Below are 18,381 nucleotides of genomic sequence, written 5' to 3' on the forward strand. Positions count from 1 at the left end.
GATCGAAGGGTCCGAGGTTTAAATCCCAGGCACACCTCTGATTATACAAAATGATGTGCGTATTAGAAACTAATTATCACTTGTTCAAAACGGTGAAGGAAAACATCGTAAGGAAACTTGCAAACCTGAGAAATCTTAAAAAATAAGTTCTCAAAGGTATGTGAACTCTACCAATACGCACTTGGCCAGCGCAGTGGACTATGGCCTAATCCTTCTCATTATAAGAGGAGACACGTGCCCAGCAATGGGACAGTGATGGGTTGATGATGATGATGATGATGGTGATGATGATGATGATGATAATGTTGTGTTCAAGGTAATTCGACGTCAGCGATCCTGGAGGGCATGGCCCGTGTCCGGCTGCCGGGGCGGCGGGAGACCTACGTCACGACGGCGCCCTACGCGCACTGCAAGGGCATCGTCATAGGCACGCTCAGCATGGAGCTGGGCGGGAAGGTAGGGACCCTGCCCTTAGGGGGGATTGTACCAGGACCTGTATATCTCAAGAGACCTACGTCACGACGGCGCCCTACGCGCACTGCAAGGGCATCGTCATAGGCACGCTCAGCATGGAGCTGGGCGGGAAGGTAGGGACCCTGCCCTTAGGGGGGATTGTACCAGGACCTGTATATCTCAAGAGACCTACGTCACGACGGCGCCCTACGCGCACTGCAAGGGCATCGTCATAGGCACGCTCAGCATGGAGCTGGGCGGGAAGGTAGGGACCCTGCCCTTAGGGGGGATTGTACCAGGACCTGTATATCTCAAGAGACCTACGTCACGACGGCGCCCTACGCGCACTGCAAGGGCATCGTCATAGGCACGCTCAGCATGGAGCTGGGCGGGAAGGTAGGGACCCTGCCCTTAGGGGGGATTGTACCAGGACCTGTATATCTCAAGAGACCTACGTCACGACGGCGCCCTACGCGCACTGCAAGGGCATCGTCATAGGCACGCTCAGCATGGAGCTGGGCGGGAAGGTAGGGACCCTGCCCTTAGGGGGGATTGTACCAGGACCTGTATATCTCAAGAGACTTGTGAACAATGTATGAGGGTATTCTCGGTGTGGAGCTGGGAGGGAAGGTATATAAGATACCCTTACTAAAGGGCCACTGGGAGGGAAGGGACCCATACCCTTAGGGGGGTTGGGGGGCGGAATTTATAAACAGACAATGACGGCATTATCTGTATAGAGATGAGGGGAAATGTAGGGACCTAGCAGGAACCCTTACATAAGGGCTCTTGGGAGAGATCTGTGCCCTTAGAGGGGGTTGTACCAACAGACAATGATGGATCAAGGGACGGTGTAGTAGATACCCTCACTCAAGGACCACTGGGAAGGGAGGTAGGATCATCTTTAATCAAGCTTATCAAATCAGGTTGATTACAGATATGGGCGTCTGCTACTCCTATATTATAAGAAAATATATAAAATATATAGTTCAAGAAACTAAAAAACACGCTTTTATGATAAAATCAATTAAAAAGTAGAAAAGTATTCTATTTCATTCTTTCATACATGCAGGGTAAGATAAGGATGTATGTTGATCTCTTTCTACTGAAATACGGAGTTACTCACTGACAAACGTACAAGTGAAGCTAATATAAAGCGTGTATAAAGCTATGTAATATTAATTAAATATTATTTTTTCATGGACTAAGTCAGAATTCCAATGTAAAACTCCTATATATTTAATCTCTCTTTCAGGTCCATGTAATATGCCAAGAGACTGGATACCAAGCAGATATAGAATTTAAATTAAGGGTGAGTTTTTTTAATGTATATTCTTTTATAGTTCGAATATAACAGTATAAAATAGTTATTATAAAATAGAGGTATTTTTTTTTAAATATTAGTTGTAGTAGCTAATTATAAATATTATACTTTAAATTGTAGTTATTATTATTTTTATCAAGCTTTTGTATAATATGTATACAGGGTGATTTTTTCAAATAGGCCTTCAGGGCCAAATCCGAAATTCCGAAACTATAAGGATTAGCGGAAAATGCTGAAAGGAGCTACGAGGCCGATTTTGATAAAAATTGAAACTGCATCGTTACATTTTTGAAAAATCTATTTTCCTAGCCGGGAATCGAATGAGTTCATTTTGCAAAATAAGAAAAACACCCCCTGTATTATTCCATCATCGGATTAAGTAATGATATATGACAAACACACAGGAACAGGCTAATTTTGAAGAAAACACATATTTTTTTCATATTATGTTGGCAGCTAAGTTCCCGCCATTCATTAATTTAAACATTTTGCATGTTAACAAATTTTTGTGGCCTATTATTTCAAATCATTCGAAAGTCAACTTATGTTATATGTTCATGTTAAGGGTGAACAACCCTTATCACTTAGGGGTATGGAAAATAAATAGTAGCTGATTCTCAGACCTACTGAATATGCATATAAAATTTAGTGAAAATCGGTAAAGCCGTTTCGGAGGAGTACGGTAACTAACATTGTGACACGAACATTTTACATATATGATAAAAAATCTATTCATTTGTATTTTTTCTAACAACTTAATCCCCAGTCATTTCTCGGCGGCGCGGATCAAACGAACGCGATCTCGGGGCGGATAAAGAAGGGCAAGGACACAGTGGCCTCAGTGGAGGGCTACTGGGACGGAAAGATCGATATTAAGGACAAGAAGACCGGGGTGAGTTTGTTGCGACCTTTGGACCTTTATAGGTACTTTTAGGAACAGTTGGGGTTCTGGAGGAGGTCTAGAGTGTACTCCACCCAGAGAAGAATGGCATGAGGTGGTTGGAACCCTTTAAGGTCCCACTACTGGGCTTCTGAGGCAAGCTTGCAGCTTATTTCACCGGGAGACAAGAAGACAGCGGAGAGTTGGTCACCCTTTCAGGTCTTACTGCTGGGTTTCTGGGAAAGGCTTACAGTTTACTCCAACAAGTGACAAAAATGGAGTGTGTTGATTGGAACCCTTTTAGGTCCCACTGCTAGGGTTCTGGAGAGGTCTTTTGTGTACTCCACCCAGAGAAGACTGAGGAGGAGGACGAGGAGGAGGTGATTGGAACCCTTTTAGGTCCAGCTGCTGGGTTTTTTTTGGGGCTAGAGGGCTTCACCAAGCGACAGGTCGTCTGAGGAGAAGTAAGCTGGAACCCTTTAGGTAGGGTTCTGGGGGAGGTCTAGATTGTACTTTACCAAGCGATGAGAAGGCCAGGGTGAGTTGGTAGGAACCCTTTCAGGTCCCGCCGCTGGGATTGTGTGAAGGTCTAAAATGTAAGGTATTAATTCGTGTGAAACTAAGGTACGAATAACTTTCTAAATGACCTACGCCCGTTAATAATATTAATCAATTTTTGTCTCCTTTCAATGGGATCATACGGAGATCACCCGCCAAAGATTTTCAAAATCAAAATGAATATATTTCAGTCAAAGTACTACCAATTCGCAAGTTGTTACGTTATAAAAAAGAAGCGGCAAACACCATAATCCTAATCCATTTTTTCAAAATGTTTTATCTTTCATTCTGTAAGTTTTTTTTTTCATATAAAATGGGATTTTGTAAACTGAAAGAAAAATAAAGAAAAGTAAGTAAGAAGCAGGTTTGTGAAAAAATGGTCACCGTATAGAAAAAGTAAACAGTTTATAGATTTTCATTAGTTTTTCTTTTAATGGAATATAAAAAATATTTTTTCAAATATTGTCGATATTTTTTTTGAAGAAAATAATTCGAAAAATCTTTACACAGTCCAGACTGGTGGACTAGTATATTGACACGTTTTTGATATTTCCAAAATTCCTTTACTTATATTTTTAATAATAATATCATTTATTCAACAAAATTGCAGCACACAGTACAATTTTTTAAAACTATATTACACTAAAATAAAAATCACAAAATAAATTTAAGAAAAAAAACAATAATCACAAAAAAACACAAAAATAATAATAAAAAATAAAAAAAAAACAAAAGTTATTTAAAATTTTTCAAAATTCTTTCCCTGCAGGAGGAGTCTAACCTCCTCGACGTGGCGGTGCTGAAGGAGCAGCGGTTACCCCGCTACCTGGTGAAGCTGGAGCACCAGCAGGAGTTCGAGTCGCAGCGGCTCTGGATGAAGGTGTCGGAGGCGATCCTCAACGATGACCAGGTAGGTGGAACTGAGGTGGTGGCCAGGGTCTGGGGGTGGAGGAGCGGCCAGGAGAGGATGGGCAACCGCCAGGGGTTATTTGGGTAGAAGTTTGAAAGGAACCCTGGAACACCAGGAGGAGTTCGAGTCGCAGCGGCTCTGGATGAAGGTGTCTGAGGCGATCCTCAATGATGACCGGGTAGGTGGGACGGAGGTTGTAGCCAGGGTCTGGGGGTGGGACAGCAACCTACCTATTTCAATGTAATTGGAGATTTAATATTATTTCTATTATATTAAAAAATACATATTTCTTTCTGTTTAGATAGCGGCAACAGAACAGAAGACAATAATAGAGGAGGCGCAGAGAGCCCGAGCGAGGAATCTCCTGTCCCCCTGGACACCAAGACTGTTCTGCCGGGACCTCACCTCCATACCACCAGAAGGTAAGCATTCGATCAGAATAACTTACGTCCTGGGAAGCCTCCACATTTTGAAGGTGGTAGAACCGCCACACAGGCGTTACAATTTAGTCATCATATTTTTTATATCTTTATTTATATATTTCTTATGTGCGTGTGTATGTCACTGAACTCCTTCTAAACGACCGGACTGATTTTGATGAAATTTGTTGTGTGTATTCAAGGGGGCTTGAGAATGGTTTAGACTCCCAATTTAGTCCGTGGGAAAAGGTTTTTGTGCATATGCCCACGAAGGTTTCTGAGTTGGTACAACTAATTTTCGACAGTGGCGCAAATTTTCAGTTATACGTATGTCATGTTACTTTTATTAAAACGCGGGCGAATCCGCGGGCACTACTAGTATAGTATAGGAGTAACAGACGATCATGCTGTCCAGCTGATGGTAAGCTATTGCCGCTCATAGACAGTTGTAATCAACCCCAGATAATATTAGATTCTAGCCTGAGGTCGGCCACACATGCGCCGCTACCCCTGAGGACTAAGCTGGAACGCCTCGGAAAAGTCTGTCTCACTTACCACAACCTTCAAACCAGAACACAGCAGCGCTTAAAATAGTTATAACAGAAATAGGTGTAACACTGGTGTTCTACCCGAGTCGAACCACAGAGGGTTCTGTCACTGTAAAATTAAGGATAGTGTGTCAATTTTCAGTACCTCGTCAAGAGATGGCCCCATTACTATTTAGCTGAATCACGCTATCGAAGTTTTCTCAACTCGCCGAACTGTGATTTTGGGAGTACGGCTCCTGAAAATATGCATACTATATCGAATTATTATGTTGAGTTATACTTATACCAGCTGACCCGGTAAACGTTGTGTGTGTAAACCCTTATCACTTAGGGGTATGAGAAATAGTAGCCGATTCTCAGACCTACTGAATATGCATATGGTGAAAGTCGTTTCGGCGGAGTACGGTAACTAACATTGTGACACGAGAATTTTATATATAAGATTACACGATTCTTTTCTAAATATTTTGTGTATTTTTTTGTTACAGGGATCATCGATCAAGGATGGAAGTATATACATTCAAACACTAGGTAAGTTTCACTCAAAATAAGTTAAGGGTTTCTTATTTTTTGGGTATTTATATTAATTTTTGTTTCTTAAATAAATTAGGAATAGAGTTCAAGTGACTTTTCATGAGAGTTCTTCAATTTGTGTTTTGCAGTGATAGCCTAGAATTTAAGTATATTTTACTATTGTGAGACCACGCATCCGTGGCCGACTTCAGGTAAGATTAAATTTATCTAAGATCAATTACAAATGTTCATGGTTTGAAATAAAGAGAAATTTTGATCATTAATTTCAACGGGTGACTAGTAAATAATGTTTTTTTTTTGTTGGTATCATTATCAACATATTTATCATCGAATTCCAGCGCGTGGCAGCCAGACGAGCTGCTAGAGTACGAAGACGACTTCGTGATAACGTCCCTACGTAATATAACAACCTGTCCCACCGCGGAGCCGCGGCTGCGGGATGTCCCGCAGCGCATTTCCGACACGGACAGCCAGGACGACCTCGCGAGGCGCTCCAAGACCTCCGCGTGAGTGTCCCGAACTTGTTGTTAGCTCTGTGACGTCATTTTTGTCAAGTAGTAATAGTGTGGGTCCGATAGGGTCCCCTTGAGACACCCCCGTGTAGTAAATTTCCAAGTGAGTCCTTTTTGGAAGGTAAAGGCGCTCCATTATAGTCACGTGAGTATCTGTAACTTGTTGTTAGCCCTATGACGTCATAAATACCAATTAACTATAATACGAGATCAATAGGGTCCCCTTGAGGCACCCTAGAAAAAGTACAGGACCAAGGGTGATACCTTGAGACACTCCAAGAGGTATCTAGTTACTAAGAAAGTAGCTCATAGCTCCACGTAAGCCTCGTGACGTCACTGCTACTGCCTGTACCAGTGACGTCACATGGTGCCCGGCGGGGCCGAGCCGCAGCTGTAGTATAGCACCTAGTGTGTAAACTTAGTCCAAAACCTTCACGTGAGTATCTCTAGTTTGTTCCTAGCTCTGTGACGTCATTATTGCCAATTAACTATAGTACGAGACTAATAGGGTCCCCTTGAGGTGCACCGCGTAGTAAATTTTCAAATGGGTTATTATTTGAAGGTAAAGGCGCTCTACAACGGCCACGTGAGTATCTCTAGCTTGTTCGTAGCTTTGTGACGTCATCAATACCAAGTAGTAATAGTATGGGTCCTATAGTGTCCCTTTGAGGTACCCCAGAAATAGAGTAACTATGTGGGTCGTTTTTGACTCTGTGAAGCTTCAACATGAGTGTCTAGCTTAGTCGTCGCTTCGTCAAGTAGGTGCGGTAGATTGGTAGTCAACCCAAGTAGCTATAGTACGAGACCCATAGTAGCGCCTTGAGACACCCCGAAAGCTAGAGTATGTAGTAAGAGTCACGTGAGTCATTTTTATTATAAGTTGTGACGTCATTAAAGTCAAGGAACGACATTATGGGGGCAAAAAATTGATGCCCTGTAACTGCTAACGCGTTGTGCTAACTAAATGCGAATTGGTAGACTTCACACGCCTTTAACGACATTTTTTATAGAACTCTATGATGGGTTTTGTCACGATGTTTTCCTTGACGCTTATAGCAAGTGATAATTAATTTTTAACTAAAAACTAATTATTGCAATCGATCGTGCAGTAACTTGGCCATGAACTTTCTCTAAGGGGCTCGAACATCGTCTCGAAAATCCTTAATCCTGATAAGGACAGATAGGATTAGATATTCCTACCTCGGTCGGCCACAGATGCGCCGCTACCGCTGAGGACTAAGCTGGAACGCCTCGGAAAACTATGTCATAATATAAGCGTGGTAAATTCAGAGGTTCCTGGGATTCGAACCTCGACCCCGTCGATTGTGAGATCGAGTTTCAACAACTTATCTACGGATAGATAGCCTTGCCTGCTTACAAAAGTAAGTATGTAGACATTAATAGATGTTGTCTAAAGGATCCTTACGATCTAGTGACACTCACCGGACTCTACCGACGTGTCCGGTCGCCGAAGCGATACTGCGCGACACTCAGCGAGCGTCAGACACCGATAGCCAGGGCGAGCTGGCTAGGAGATCTAAGACTTCCACGTGAGTGGTTATTTCTAGATATGGACTTCAGTCAAAATAGATGTAGGGGAAATATAAATAAAATTGCAACACATATTAATACTTGCCACCCGACGCATAGATAAATGATTCTTTATGAATCGGCGGATTTTTTGAATATTTATAAAAATAATGATAATAATTTAATTATACAAAAACGATTTTCACGATTTTCAAATTTACAAAAGTCATACTTATACGAAAGAAGGCAGGAGAAATATATAGTTGTGACAGTTTTTGGATTTAAACTATATGAGAATTAAATATAAATATAACAAAATCATTAAGAGATGAAACATAACAGACATAGAGTTAAGCTGAAAGTAATGGGTTTTTCCAAAAAATAGTAATTTTATTTTATTCATATAAATTTTAATTATGTCAGATCTCGCACGAAGTTTTGGATTCACGTATTAATATATCGATAAAAGGTTAATAAGAATTACTTTAAATCTACATCTATTTTGGCTGGAGTATGGCTCTCAGTAGCTCTAGCTACCCCTACACTTTGTGACGTCATCGACACCGAGTAGTAACAGTATGGGGCCTAACATGTCACCCTGGGGTATACCAAAAAGGTAGAGTATTATTTAGTTATATTCATGTACAATATTTGCCTAAAATACCATTTTTAGCTATTTTGTATTATATTTCGCATTATTTGGGAGTTATTTTGGAAATCATTATTTTAAAAAAATGTGTGTGTGTCTTAAGTAGTTATACTTCTTTGGCGTAAATAGTAAAATATTTTTGACGCATTGAAATAAATTTTCACAGTACAAACGACCAATAGACGAATATGAATCAAAAGAAAAATGATGTGTTAAATAAAAGAATGTGTCTTTGTAAGTAAGAAATTATACTTCTTTGGCGTAAATAGTAAAATATTTTTGACGCATTGAAATAAATGTTCACAGTCGAAACGACCAATAGACGAATATGAATACTAAAAGTAAAATAATGTGTTACATCGGCGCGTAACTCCGACCCATAAAAAATACTTTGATCGGTTTATCCCAAACGCATCCAAAGAAGTATGACTTAAATAAAATTTCAGGTAAGAAACATAGATAAACCTCCGTTATTAATACTCTATCTTTCCTTGTTTTACTTACCAAAGATGGAAATTTTACTGTGTCTAAGAAAATTTTCAAATTTCAATTTTTGGTATTCTTTTGCCTACAATGTTTTCATTGTATAGATCGAGTATCAATACGGGACAATATTACCATATATTATCCATACCTTTACTACGCTAGCTAGCCAGCTAGCACATATATCTATAGCGGAAAGATATCCTCAAAATACATGATTTTCTCCTTAAATGTATATCACTCATCAATATTGTTTAGTAGTTTATTTTATTTAAACAAATGCTTTGTTAGCATTTACTTAGTAATGGATATCGGGTCTGTACTAAAAGTGTCCCAAAGTAAAGTCCTACAAAAGGAACCATGTAACTAAAATAATGAAAAAAATCAAAATAAATGTGTTTAAAAATTTAAAAAACATACATTTGGTTGGTTATTCCTGTGTGCGACTGAAACAACAGAACGGATATTTTGAGCATTCAACCACCCACCATTCCTCCCCTCAAACGCTCAAGATACTCCAAATACCCTCCACCCTCTTCCCTCCAAACAAATTCCGGGCCTTTTTTCCTTCCTTCCTTTTATTGAACTAAAACTTTATTTATGTATTTCACATTTCTTTTACAAATTTTCTTGGAACATTTTTTCGAAAAAAAAATAATAATTTAGTATTAAACCCCATATCCATTACTAACGCTAATGTTCGTTTTTTTTTTCAATTTTGATTTTTTGGAAAATTAATTTTGAAAATTTTGCAAAACAGCTTCGACGAGATGCCAAGACGGTCTAAGGCGGCCACGTGAGTTGAAAAGTGTTAAGATTGAAACTCAGAGTAATAAAGTATAGAGCGAGGGTATTTGGGTGTGAACAAGGCATAGGTGAGAACAGTATCAATGATACGGGGGCCCCGTCGAATACGGGGACCACGTGTGTAAGCAAAAAATCGTAAAACGTTATCCATAATTTTAGTTTACCTCTTAGGCTATACTTCCTGGGAAAAGTTATATAAGAAATTGATATAGAATTTTCACTTCAACGAGCAATCAAATCAATTTTTTTTAATTCAAAATAGTTTATTTTACAGATCACTTTTTGAATGTCAATACAACTACCACCACTTCACAAGGTGTTACGTTATGGAGAAGAAGCGTTATATAAACAAAACCCAACTGCTTAAAATATAGACAATGTCAATCCCACAATTTAGAGGAATCCAACGACTCCTTATATGTTAAATCGTCAAGCTGTTTGTGCTGCAGCGTGACAAAGAATGAGACATACATTGCTCTCCGCACGCGCACGAATAACATTGCTCTCCGCAGTAGGGTAAAAAATGCTTAAGAAGTTTTCACTTCAAGAATAAGTTTAAAATAGTATTTTTTGTTGGGTTTTGTTGTAAAATGGGGCCCCATTTTTGTGATATAGGGCCCATTTAATATACCCTTCGCAGCTGATGCGTGATACAGGGCGTATTGTGAACATATATTTTAAGTTAAAATGCGCATTTATTTGGCTAATTTTGTCGTTTTAATAGTGAAAATCGTAATTATTGTAAAATGTACTGTGAAAAGTAAAATATTATATTTTCTAAGCTACTTATAGACACCTATAAACCACAATCTGCCTACAATTCGTAACAGTTTTTATTATATACGCGCTCTATACTAATCATTACTCTGAGTTTCAAAGTTTTTTTGGAATGAGTAGTTAGGGTCCCATGATAGTGCCTTGAGGAACTCCTAAATTTTATATGTTTGTCTGTAAAACTATTGTATATTTACATATATACATACATTACTTAGGTGTTTATTAATATATAGATACATATACAATACATTATATATACATATTTCCCTCTAATTTAGGGATATAATTTTGTAAATAAAACGAATCTAATATAAAAACTTAACATTCTTTAGAGAAACGACATTAATGTTGATTATTTCACAATTATTTCCAATTTCAAATCAAACTTCATAAGTCTAAATACTTTTTATTAATGTCTCCTAAATCATAGACAATAAAAATATTAAAAAAAAATAACTTTTTCATGTAATATACGTGTAATATAATGCATGTAATATACGTGTGTAAAATATGTTCAAAAATCACATATACATGTTGAAAATTAGTAAAAATATTTGAAATTAGGAGCCTATTTGGTTACCAAGTCTATGTGTTTCCATACTAAGATTCAGGTACAAATACTTCATTGATACACCCTTCCCTAAAGTTTATATAAAGTGTAAATTATTTAGTATATAGTATGTACTGTTGTAATTGCATCTTTGAAACTTGTGTGGTTTGGTGTTCGTTATATACTATGTGTACGTATATTATTATATAAATCCTTAGAGTAATTATAATATAGGAGTAGCAGACGAGCATGTAGTCCACCTGATGGTAAGCTACTGCCGTACGCACATTTACAATCAACCCCAGATAAAATTAGATTCCTACCTGAGGTCGGTCGCAGATGCGCCGCTACTTTTGAAGACTAAGCTGGAATGCCTCGGAAAAGTATGTCTCCCTTACCAGACTTTTCAAATAAGAACACCTTCAATAGAAGGTGGTAGAACCCTCCGTGGTTCGTCTCCGGCGGGATCACCGCCACACCTTCTGTTATAACAGCAGTGTTAAGCGCTCCTGTGTTCTGGTTTAGTGTGGTAAGGGAGACATACTTATCCGCGTTCCAGCTTAGTCCTCATGTAGCTACGTTGTGGTCGACCTCAGGTAGGAATCTAATCCTATCGAACGAAAGCGGTCGTCCTATGCCGCGGCGTGACTTCGCCGCTTGGCGCAGGGTCTGCGGGTCTCGAGGGATCCCTCCTTGCCCGGGCAATCTCCTCAGTGGGTAACACTGCCCACCGGTGTTGTGGGCTGCCGTGAGGCAGCGGTGCAGCAATCGGTCCTAACGTGACCTGTGCTAGGCTGCGTGTGCAGATTTTCAGTCCTCCAGATGGTCGGAGGACACCTGCCCCTCGAGTTCACGAGGGAGCGGGCGACCGTCGGGGGGTCGAGCGTGGAGGGGCGCGAAGCCTCTCAGATGGGCATGTGGCCCATTGTCGGCGCATGCGTACATACGATGCGCCAACCTGGCCACAAACCCGTCCAAGGTCGGAACCTTGAGGTCGCGCTCCAGCACGTCGTTCCGAACATAGCGGCCCGCCCTCACGATCGTTCGTAGGGCCTGGCTCTGCACGACACGGAGACGCTTGCGGTTGGATTCTGACACCAGGGCATACCATGCTGGTGCCGCGTAAGTTAGGCGTGATCGGACGTACAACTTGTACACCCTTAGTTTAGTACGGGTCGGTAGATGAGATGCCAGCACTGGTCGGAGCATCGCTCGTGCAGCACGGGACTGTCGGATCACGTGGTCCACCTGAGGCACCATGTGCAGCGAGCGATCAATGTGACATCCCAAGTACCTAACTGTGGGCTGCCAAGCTACTTCCCGATCACGGAAACGTAGCGGCGGCGGCATAGTACGCCTGCGGCTGAAAAGTGTCGCGACCGTCTTACCGACGTTGACGGCCATACGCCACTTGTCCAGCCACTCTGGGAGCAGGTCCAGCAAGCGCTGCATCCTGCGTGTTGCCAGCACAGGATCACGAGAGGACGCGAAGTACGCGCTGTCGTCCGCGAACAACGCGAGTTCTACGTCCCTTTCCCATTCCTCGAGGTGACCTTCGAGGGTGGGAATGTCGTTGGTGTAGAGTGCGTAGAGTAGTGGCGAGAGGCAGCTGCCTTGAGGCACGCCCGCACGTATTGGGCGGGGGTCTGAGGCTACGTTCTCGACCGATACAAAGAACTGCCGCCCATCTAGAAACGACGCTATTAGCCGCACCAGCATAGCCGGCACGGGCGACTCCAACAGCTTAAAAACGAGACCAGGATGCCATACGCGGTCGAACGCCTTCTCGATATCGAGAAAGACGCCGACCGTGTGTCGTCCGTAGTTGGCCTCGCTTGAATCTAATCCTATCTGGGGTTGATTACAGATGTCCATAGGTGGCATCACTTACCATCAGGTGGACTGCATGCTCGTCTGCTACTATATACTTATCGTTACTCTGAGTAGAAACTTATATACATTGTATGAAAGACTCGAATGCTTCACTCATTGACTTATTGATATGGACATCGTGGCTACTATGAAATTCACGAAAATAATGTGAAAAATATTTCGAAATATAATTTAGTTTAACAAGCTAATTGTTAGGAAAATTGATTAAAGTAATATTCGTTCACGTCGAAATGTGACCATAGTCGACCATTTTTCAAACTTTTGTAATGGATGAACAAAATGGAAAAAACCTTTAAAAGAAAAGGATAAAACATTACCCTTTGCAGTGGGGTAAAAACTAAACTGCCTATGAATATATAGATTTGATATAAGCATTGAAGTAGTCTAATTAACCGACTTCATTTGAATCAATCAATGATTATAAAATTAATCTATTATGAGGGCTATTAATATATGATATATATTGGAGCGGTACAATATGCTAATATTTAATACTATCTTATGTGCTAATAACGTTTTTTGCTTAATTTTACCACATAAATCGACATTTATTTGCTCGGTGATGACAATTTTAGTTCTTTTTCAAATTGTATCTCATTATAATTCGGACATTTTTCAAGAATCCGAAGTCCATTTGGTACGTCAATGTGTGTATACAATAGTTGTGACGTCGTGTAGTTCTATGTGTTTGTATGTAGTTTCTAGCTAAGTGTGTGTGCTGCGTGAAATTGCATCGAACGGTTTGAATAAATCATTTATATTTGTTATATAAAATAGTGGTCTCAGAATATTACCTTGAGACACCCCAAATAGTTTTTAAATGAATGGTATTGTGTTTAGATTGTTTTTTAAATTATTAATTTTGTTTTATATTATTGTTTAATTATTTATTTATATATTTATTGTGTAGCTAAATTGAATTGAATGCTTTATTCGGGTTTAAATAATTAACATTTTATAATAAATGGGGTTTAAAAATGCTACCTTGAGATACTCCGAACTGATTCTTCAGGGTATTTTCAAGTGTAATTTGTTTTTTTTTTAATATATTTTAATATTGATTGTTCATTAATTGATTTGTGTTGCATTAACCAGCATAAATAATTCATTTATAGTCTTAACTCAATAAAAGGGGTCTTAAAGTTTTACCTTGAGGTACTCCAAATAGATTATTTTTTCAGTGAATGGTATTGTGTTGGTTTTTTATATAAATGTTTATTGTGTGTCCAAGTAACATTAGGCTTAGTGTAAATATATGAATGTTAGTCATAGATGATGATTTATCTTTATTGTCATGATTTTGTGGAACTGTGTAAAGCTTTTGAGTCACTTTTATGAACGATATGTTTCCTGTTTTTCAATAAAAGTAGCTTTATGCTAAATCTATGTATTTTTTAAAGATGAAAAGAGCGAATGTTCACACCTGATGGTAAGTCACTGTCGTATGTACATCTGTACAACTCCATATAGAGCAGGTTCTACCTGAAGCGGATCACAGGCGTGTTGCCACTCCTGAGGACTGAGATGGTCGCCACATATGTAATTTAGCCATCACACTCTCTCTTAACCAGATAGAGGGAATACCTAAGGTTAAACCCCGATAAGAGCTATATCATCAATACGTATAACTTGAGCGAAGGGTCAACCCCAGGTCCGGTAGCCTCTCCTCCACTCCCATGGGGTATATAATGGGAAGGGAGCAGGGGACACTCTTAGCTTTTGTTTTCGACTTACAATCTCTTTTTTTTTCATTAGACCCCCCCTCCTCTAATAAAGGTATATCTACACCCATGATACCCTCTCTTCTAAAGCTATATAATATGTGTGTATAATAATTTCATTAGATCCCCCCACCTCTCATAAAGATGGTACTCTTTCCTTCTAAAACTGTATATATGTATGTATATATTAACCCATTTCAATTCAAATTCCAGCCGCACACTGAAGCAATCGCTCTTCACAATAGACGCGACTCTCCGTGAACAGACATTAGCTATCGAACGCCTCTCGAAGAACATAGAGAGTCTCCAGGAAGCGCAGCGTGCTATAGCGTTCCGACCGCAAACCGTGGGCCGTATGCCCAGTACAGCGCACTCGTGGGATCTGTTCGGTGGTTTCGTTTTGGCTATGGTGCTGCAGGCGCTGCTGAACTGGCTGTTCTATCACAAAGACTGATGTGTTTGTGCGTTCGTTCGTGTGTCTGTCTGTGTGTTTGTGCTATGTCGGATGTTGGGGCCGATATGGTGGGATGGTATATGCCGGATTGGTGAAAATATTGTCACTGGAAAGGCTACAAGTCTAACACAATTAAGACTTTTAGCCTTTCCATGTTTATTATTTAGTCCTGCGGAGGCACTTAGAAATTGTCAGTTACAATATTTTTCTTAAACTACTACCGGATCGGAGCGAACTCTACTGAGAAGATCCGGTAAGATATTCTTGTCGTGATGTCGGTTTTGGTGTCCGATGTCGGTGCTGGATGCCGGATTGATATGGGATTTGGTATCCGGTAACGTTTTGTGTATATTTTCATCAGAAATGAAAAATTGAATGTACAAAAATATTACACAAAATTTTCGTCATCCGTCATATGTATCATTACGCATACGTAGGGGACGGACATTTGACACTTTATAGCTCTCAAAATTAATACATAACTTATTTAATTACTGACAAATTGTGTAGAATGACCCCTGACCTCAGGGGGCCTCGTAAGGGCTGTATGCTTATAAGGCTCGAGATATTCGATAGCGTGCATTCCCGTACGCGACACATAATTAAGAATTACGGACAAAAAAACCTAAATTTAAATGCTTACATTTGCACATAAAGTTTTTTTTCATTAAACCTATATACATAAATGAAATTTAAAAGTAAACCATGTATAAAGTTATATGTTTACATTAACTAAATGAAATGAAATATATTTATTTTGTATAGGCCAACGGCGGCACTTACGAATTGTCAGTTACCAATATTTTTCTTAAACTACTACCGGATCGGAACGCGACCTCTACTGAGAAGATCCGGTAAGAAACTCAGCTTGCTTCTTGTCAGCTGGTTTGTCTTTTTTCCTTAATAATTATTCCTTTTTTTAACTAAAAATACATATTTGCCCTACCATGTCTAGCGGCACCGGGATTCACGGCGGGCCTTTTTCGACCCGACAAGTAAAAACCACACGGACAGACATACAACTTGTTTATACTTGCCAGCGCTATGAGAGAGATATTGTTTAATTATTCGTTATAGTTTTAGTAGAATTTGAGCTTCGGACATTGATCTAGTGACGAGTAGATGTCGGGATACTCGCGAACAGTTCGCCGAACATTGCCGAGTTTGTAAACGAGTAAAGACGCATTAATCCTTTGATTTGCGCTGAAAAATGTATACCAAATATTCGTGGCGATTATTTCTTATTTTTATTTTAGTGTGGATTATATTATTTGCATACGAAAATTTGAAAATATTTTATTCAAAGAATCTACTCCTTTACAGAAATCTGTATTGTCAGAAATAGGTGTTTCGTTATGGAGAAGAAGCGGCGAAAGAAACTCCATAACACACATCTTTTAAAAAATATAATAATAATTGGAAATGGTAAAATTAACGTAATGGTACATGTGGAGCTGGAGCTACTTCAGACCACACCGTTATATCTGCCAATTAATCACTTGTTTTAAAATACGTATTTTAAACGAGTTCGTGCATATTCGCCTGTACTCGGCGAATACGTTCGTCGTTTTACTTTTAGTTCGGACATTTTTGAGCGAATTCTCGATATCTATGAGTTAGTAGTTCAATGGCTTCAAATAATATGTTTGTGAATAGATTATAAATAATTTAGAAATAATAAAAAAATATATATTATATTATTATAAATTTGCATTGTAATCTCTTTTTTGCAATTTTATTTTCCATTAGAATTATAATACGGATATAGTTTTGAAAATATTTTGAAAAATGGTAATTTGATTTTCCTATAAATATATTATAATTATTGTACCGTAGTGTATTTTTTGAATGACGCCATAGATTTAAAATCCTATTAAATTATTTTTAACGAATCTGTGGCATTGTTTTTTTATCTGTGCGTGGGATAAAGACGAAGTTTTTAAATAGACTTCTAATATCGTTATGACTTCAAACTTCATAATTCTGATGACTGATTAATCGAAAATTATAAAATTTACTTTTTAGCCTTAAACTTCCTTTTCTTTAAATAATCGTTTAATAAAAAGTGTGAACCTAAATGTGTGCCTGTTTTATTACTAACTTGTAATAAAATAGGCAATTTTATACAAAATTTATTTCATATAAAAGTGGCAAGCAAAAAGAATTTGACAATATCGTCAATTCTGTTGACAACGCCATCTATCGAACATTTTCTGTAAGACAATGCCGGTAAAATTTTAAGTAATCATAATACAAAGTTTCAATATCTTCCGTTTAATATTTAGATTTGAATTCTTTTTTTTCTAAATAAATAATTCTAATTACGCTACTATTTATAAAATAAAAATATGAAATTTGTACTATTATAATTAAATTTATTTTATTTTCGATCACATCATTATTTTTATATTCATTGAATTGGGAGCCTATTTGGAACTTCGTATGGTGAATAATAAAAAAGTAGGCTCACATGTCCTATTTATGAATAATTATGTTTTTTTTTCCACTTACCTAAATATAATTTTGTACACGAATTGTAACTGAAAATAAACTGTCAAAAAATCGCTAATGTTGCAATAATAATATAATTTACACGAGACCAATAAATGTTTATATAGGATTAGTTGTAAAGTTAATTTTTTGATAGTTCATTTTTAGACTCCGATAAAATTGATGGTAAGGTCTCTATAGTCTGATTCAAAATTAGGTGACCAAAATGTAAACAAAGAAATGTCACTGTAAAAATTAACAAGAAACAAAAACTGTAACAAACTCAACAAAAAACGAAAATTAAACAAATATACACAATTTAACAAACGCGTTATGTAAACGAGAAAACATCGAGTTCGATCACGATCACGAAAATGAATAATATCAGTTTCAAAACTTAAATGACAGCACAAGAAATGTGTTGGATTCCGATTGTGTGACCATTATCATAATTTAATTTTTTCTCATAAATCTTGTTTTTTATTATTATTACTGTATGAAATGAAATTATTATAAATATTGGAAAATGTGAATTGATTTTAATTTATTCAGATTATTATTTTATTATCGATGTCTTAATTTAATATTGTCAAAAAAAAACAAACTGCTATTTGACACATATTTTCTTGATAGGTCAACACCTTTGTTTACATTTTGGACACCTAATTATGAATCAGACTATAGTTCAAGTGAAATAATATATTATGAAATATTTAATATGTAAAAATATAAAAAATATATTTAAGTATTTTTTAGTAGTAATAAATTGCACATATGGAGCGAGTTTCATGTACGACTTATTACCAATTGGTATTGAGTTGTGAAATATATGTCAAAAGTGAATAAATCCGAGATAGTGTTAGTGTTATTAATAATCAATCTATCCACT

General features: G+C 38.2%; 1 protein-coding gene across 1 annotated transcript in view; it reads left to right on the forward strand.

Moving 5' to 3' along the window:
* Orp8 (Oxysterol-binding protein-related protein 8) overlaps window positions 1-15,843 on the forward strand; it is a 78,085-nt gene extending 62,242 nt beyond the window's left edge. The window contains exons 14-22 of the mRNA XM_073090610.1: window positions 317-456; window positions 1,709-1,765; window positions 2,544-2,669; window positions 3,985-4,129; window positions 4,431-4,547; window positions 5,581-5,623; window positions 5,965-6,132; window positions 7,572-7,688; window positions 14,762-15,843. Of these exons, the coding sequence (XP_072946711.1) occupies window positions 317-456; window positions 1,709-1,765; window positions 2,544-2,669; window positions 3,985-4,129; window positions 4,431-4,547; window positions 5,581-5,623; window positions 5,965-6,132; window positions 7,572-7,688; window positions 14,762-15,002 (1,154 nt within the window). The 3' untranslated portion in view covers window positions 15,003-15,843. The remainder of the gene's footprint in view (window positions 1-316; window positions 457-1,708; window positions 1,766-2,543; window positions 2,670-3,984; window positions 4,130-4,430; window positions 4,548-5,580; window positions 5,624-5,964; window positions 6,133-7,571; window positions 7,689-14,761) is intronic.
* Window positions 15,844-18,381: the final 2,538 nt, after the last annotated feature.

The sequence above is a fragment of the Epargyreus clarus genome, unplaced genomic scaffold (genome assembly GCF_041222505.1).
Source record: "Epargyreus clarus isolate Ecla_fem2 unplaced genomic scaffold, WU_Ecla_fem_2.2 ptg000033l, whole genome shotgun sequence".
NCBI classification, from domain to species: domain Eukaryota; kingdom Metazoa; phylum Arthropoda; class Insecta; order Lepidoptera; family Hesperiidae; genus Epargyreus; species Epargyreus clarus.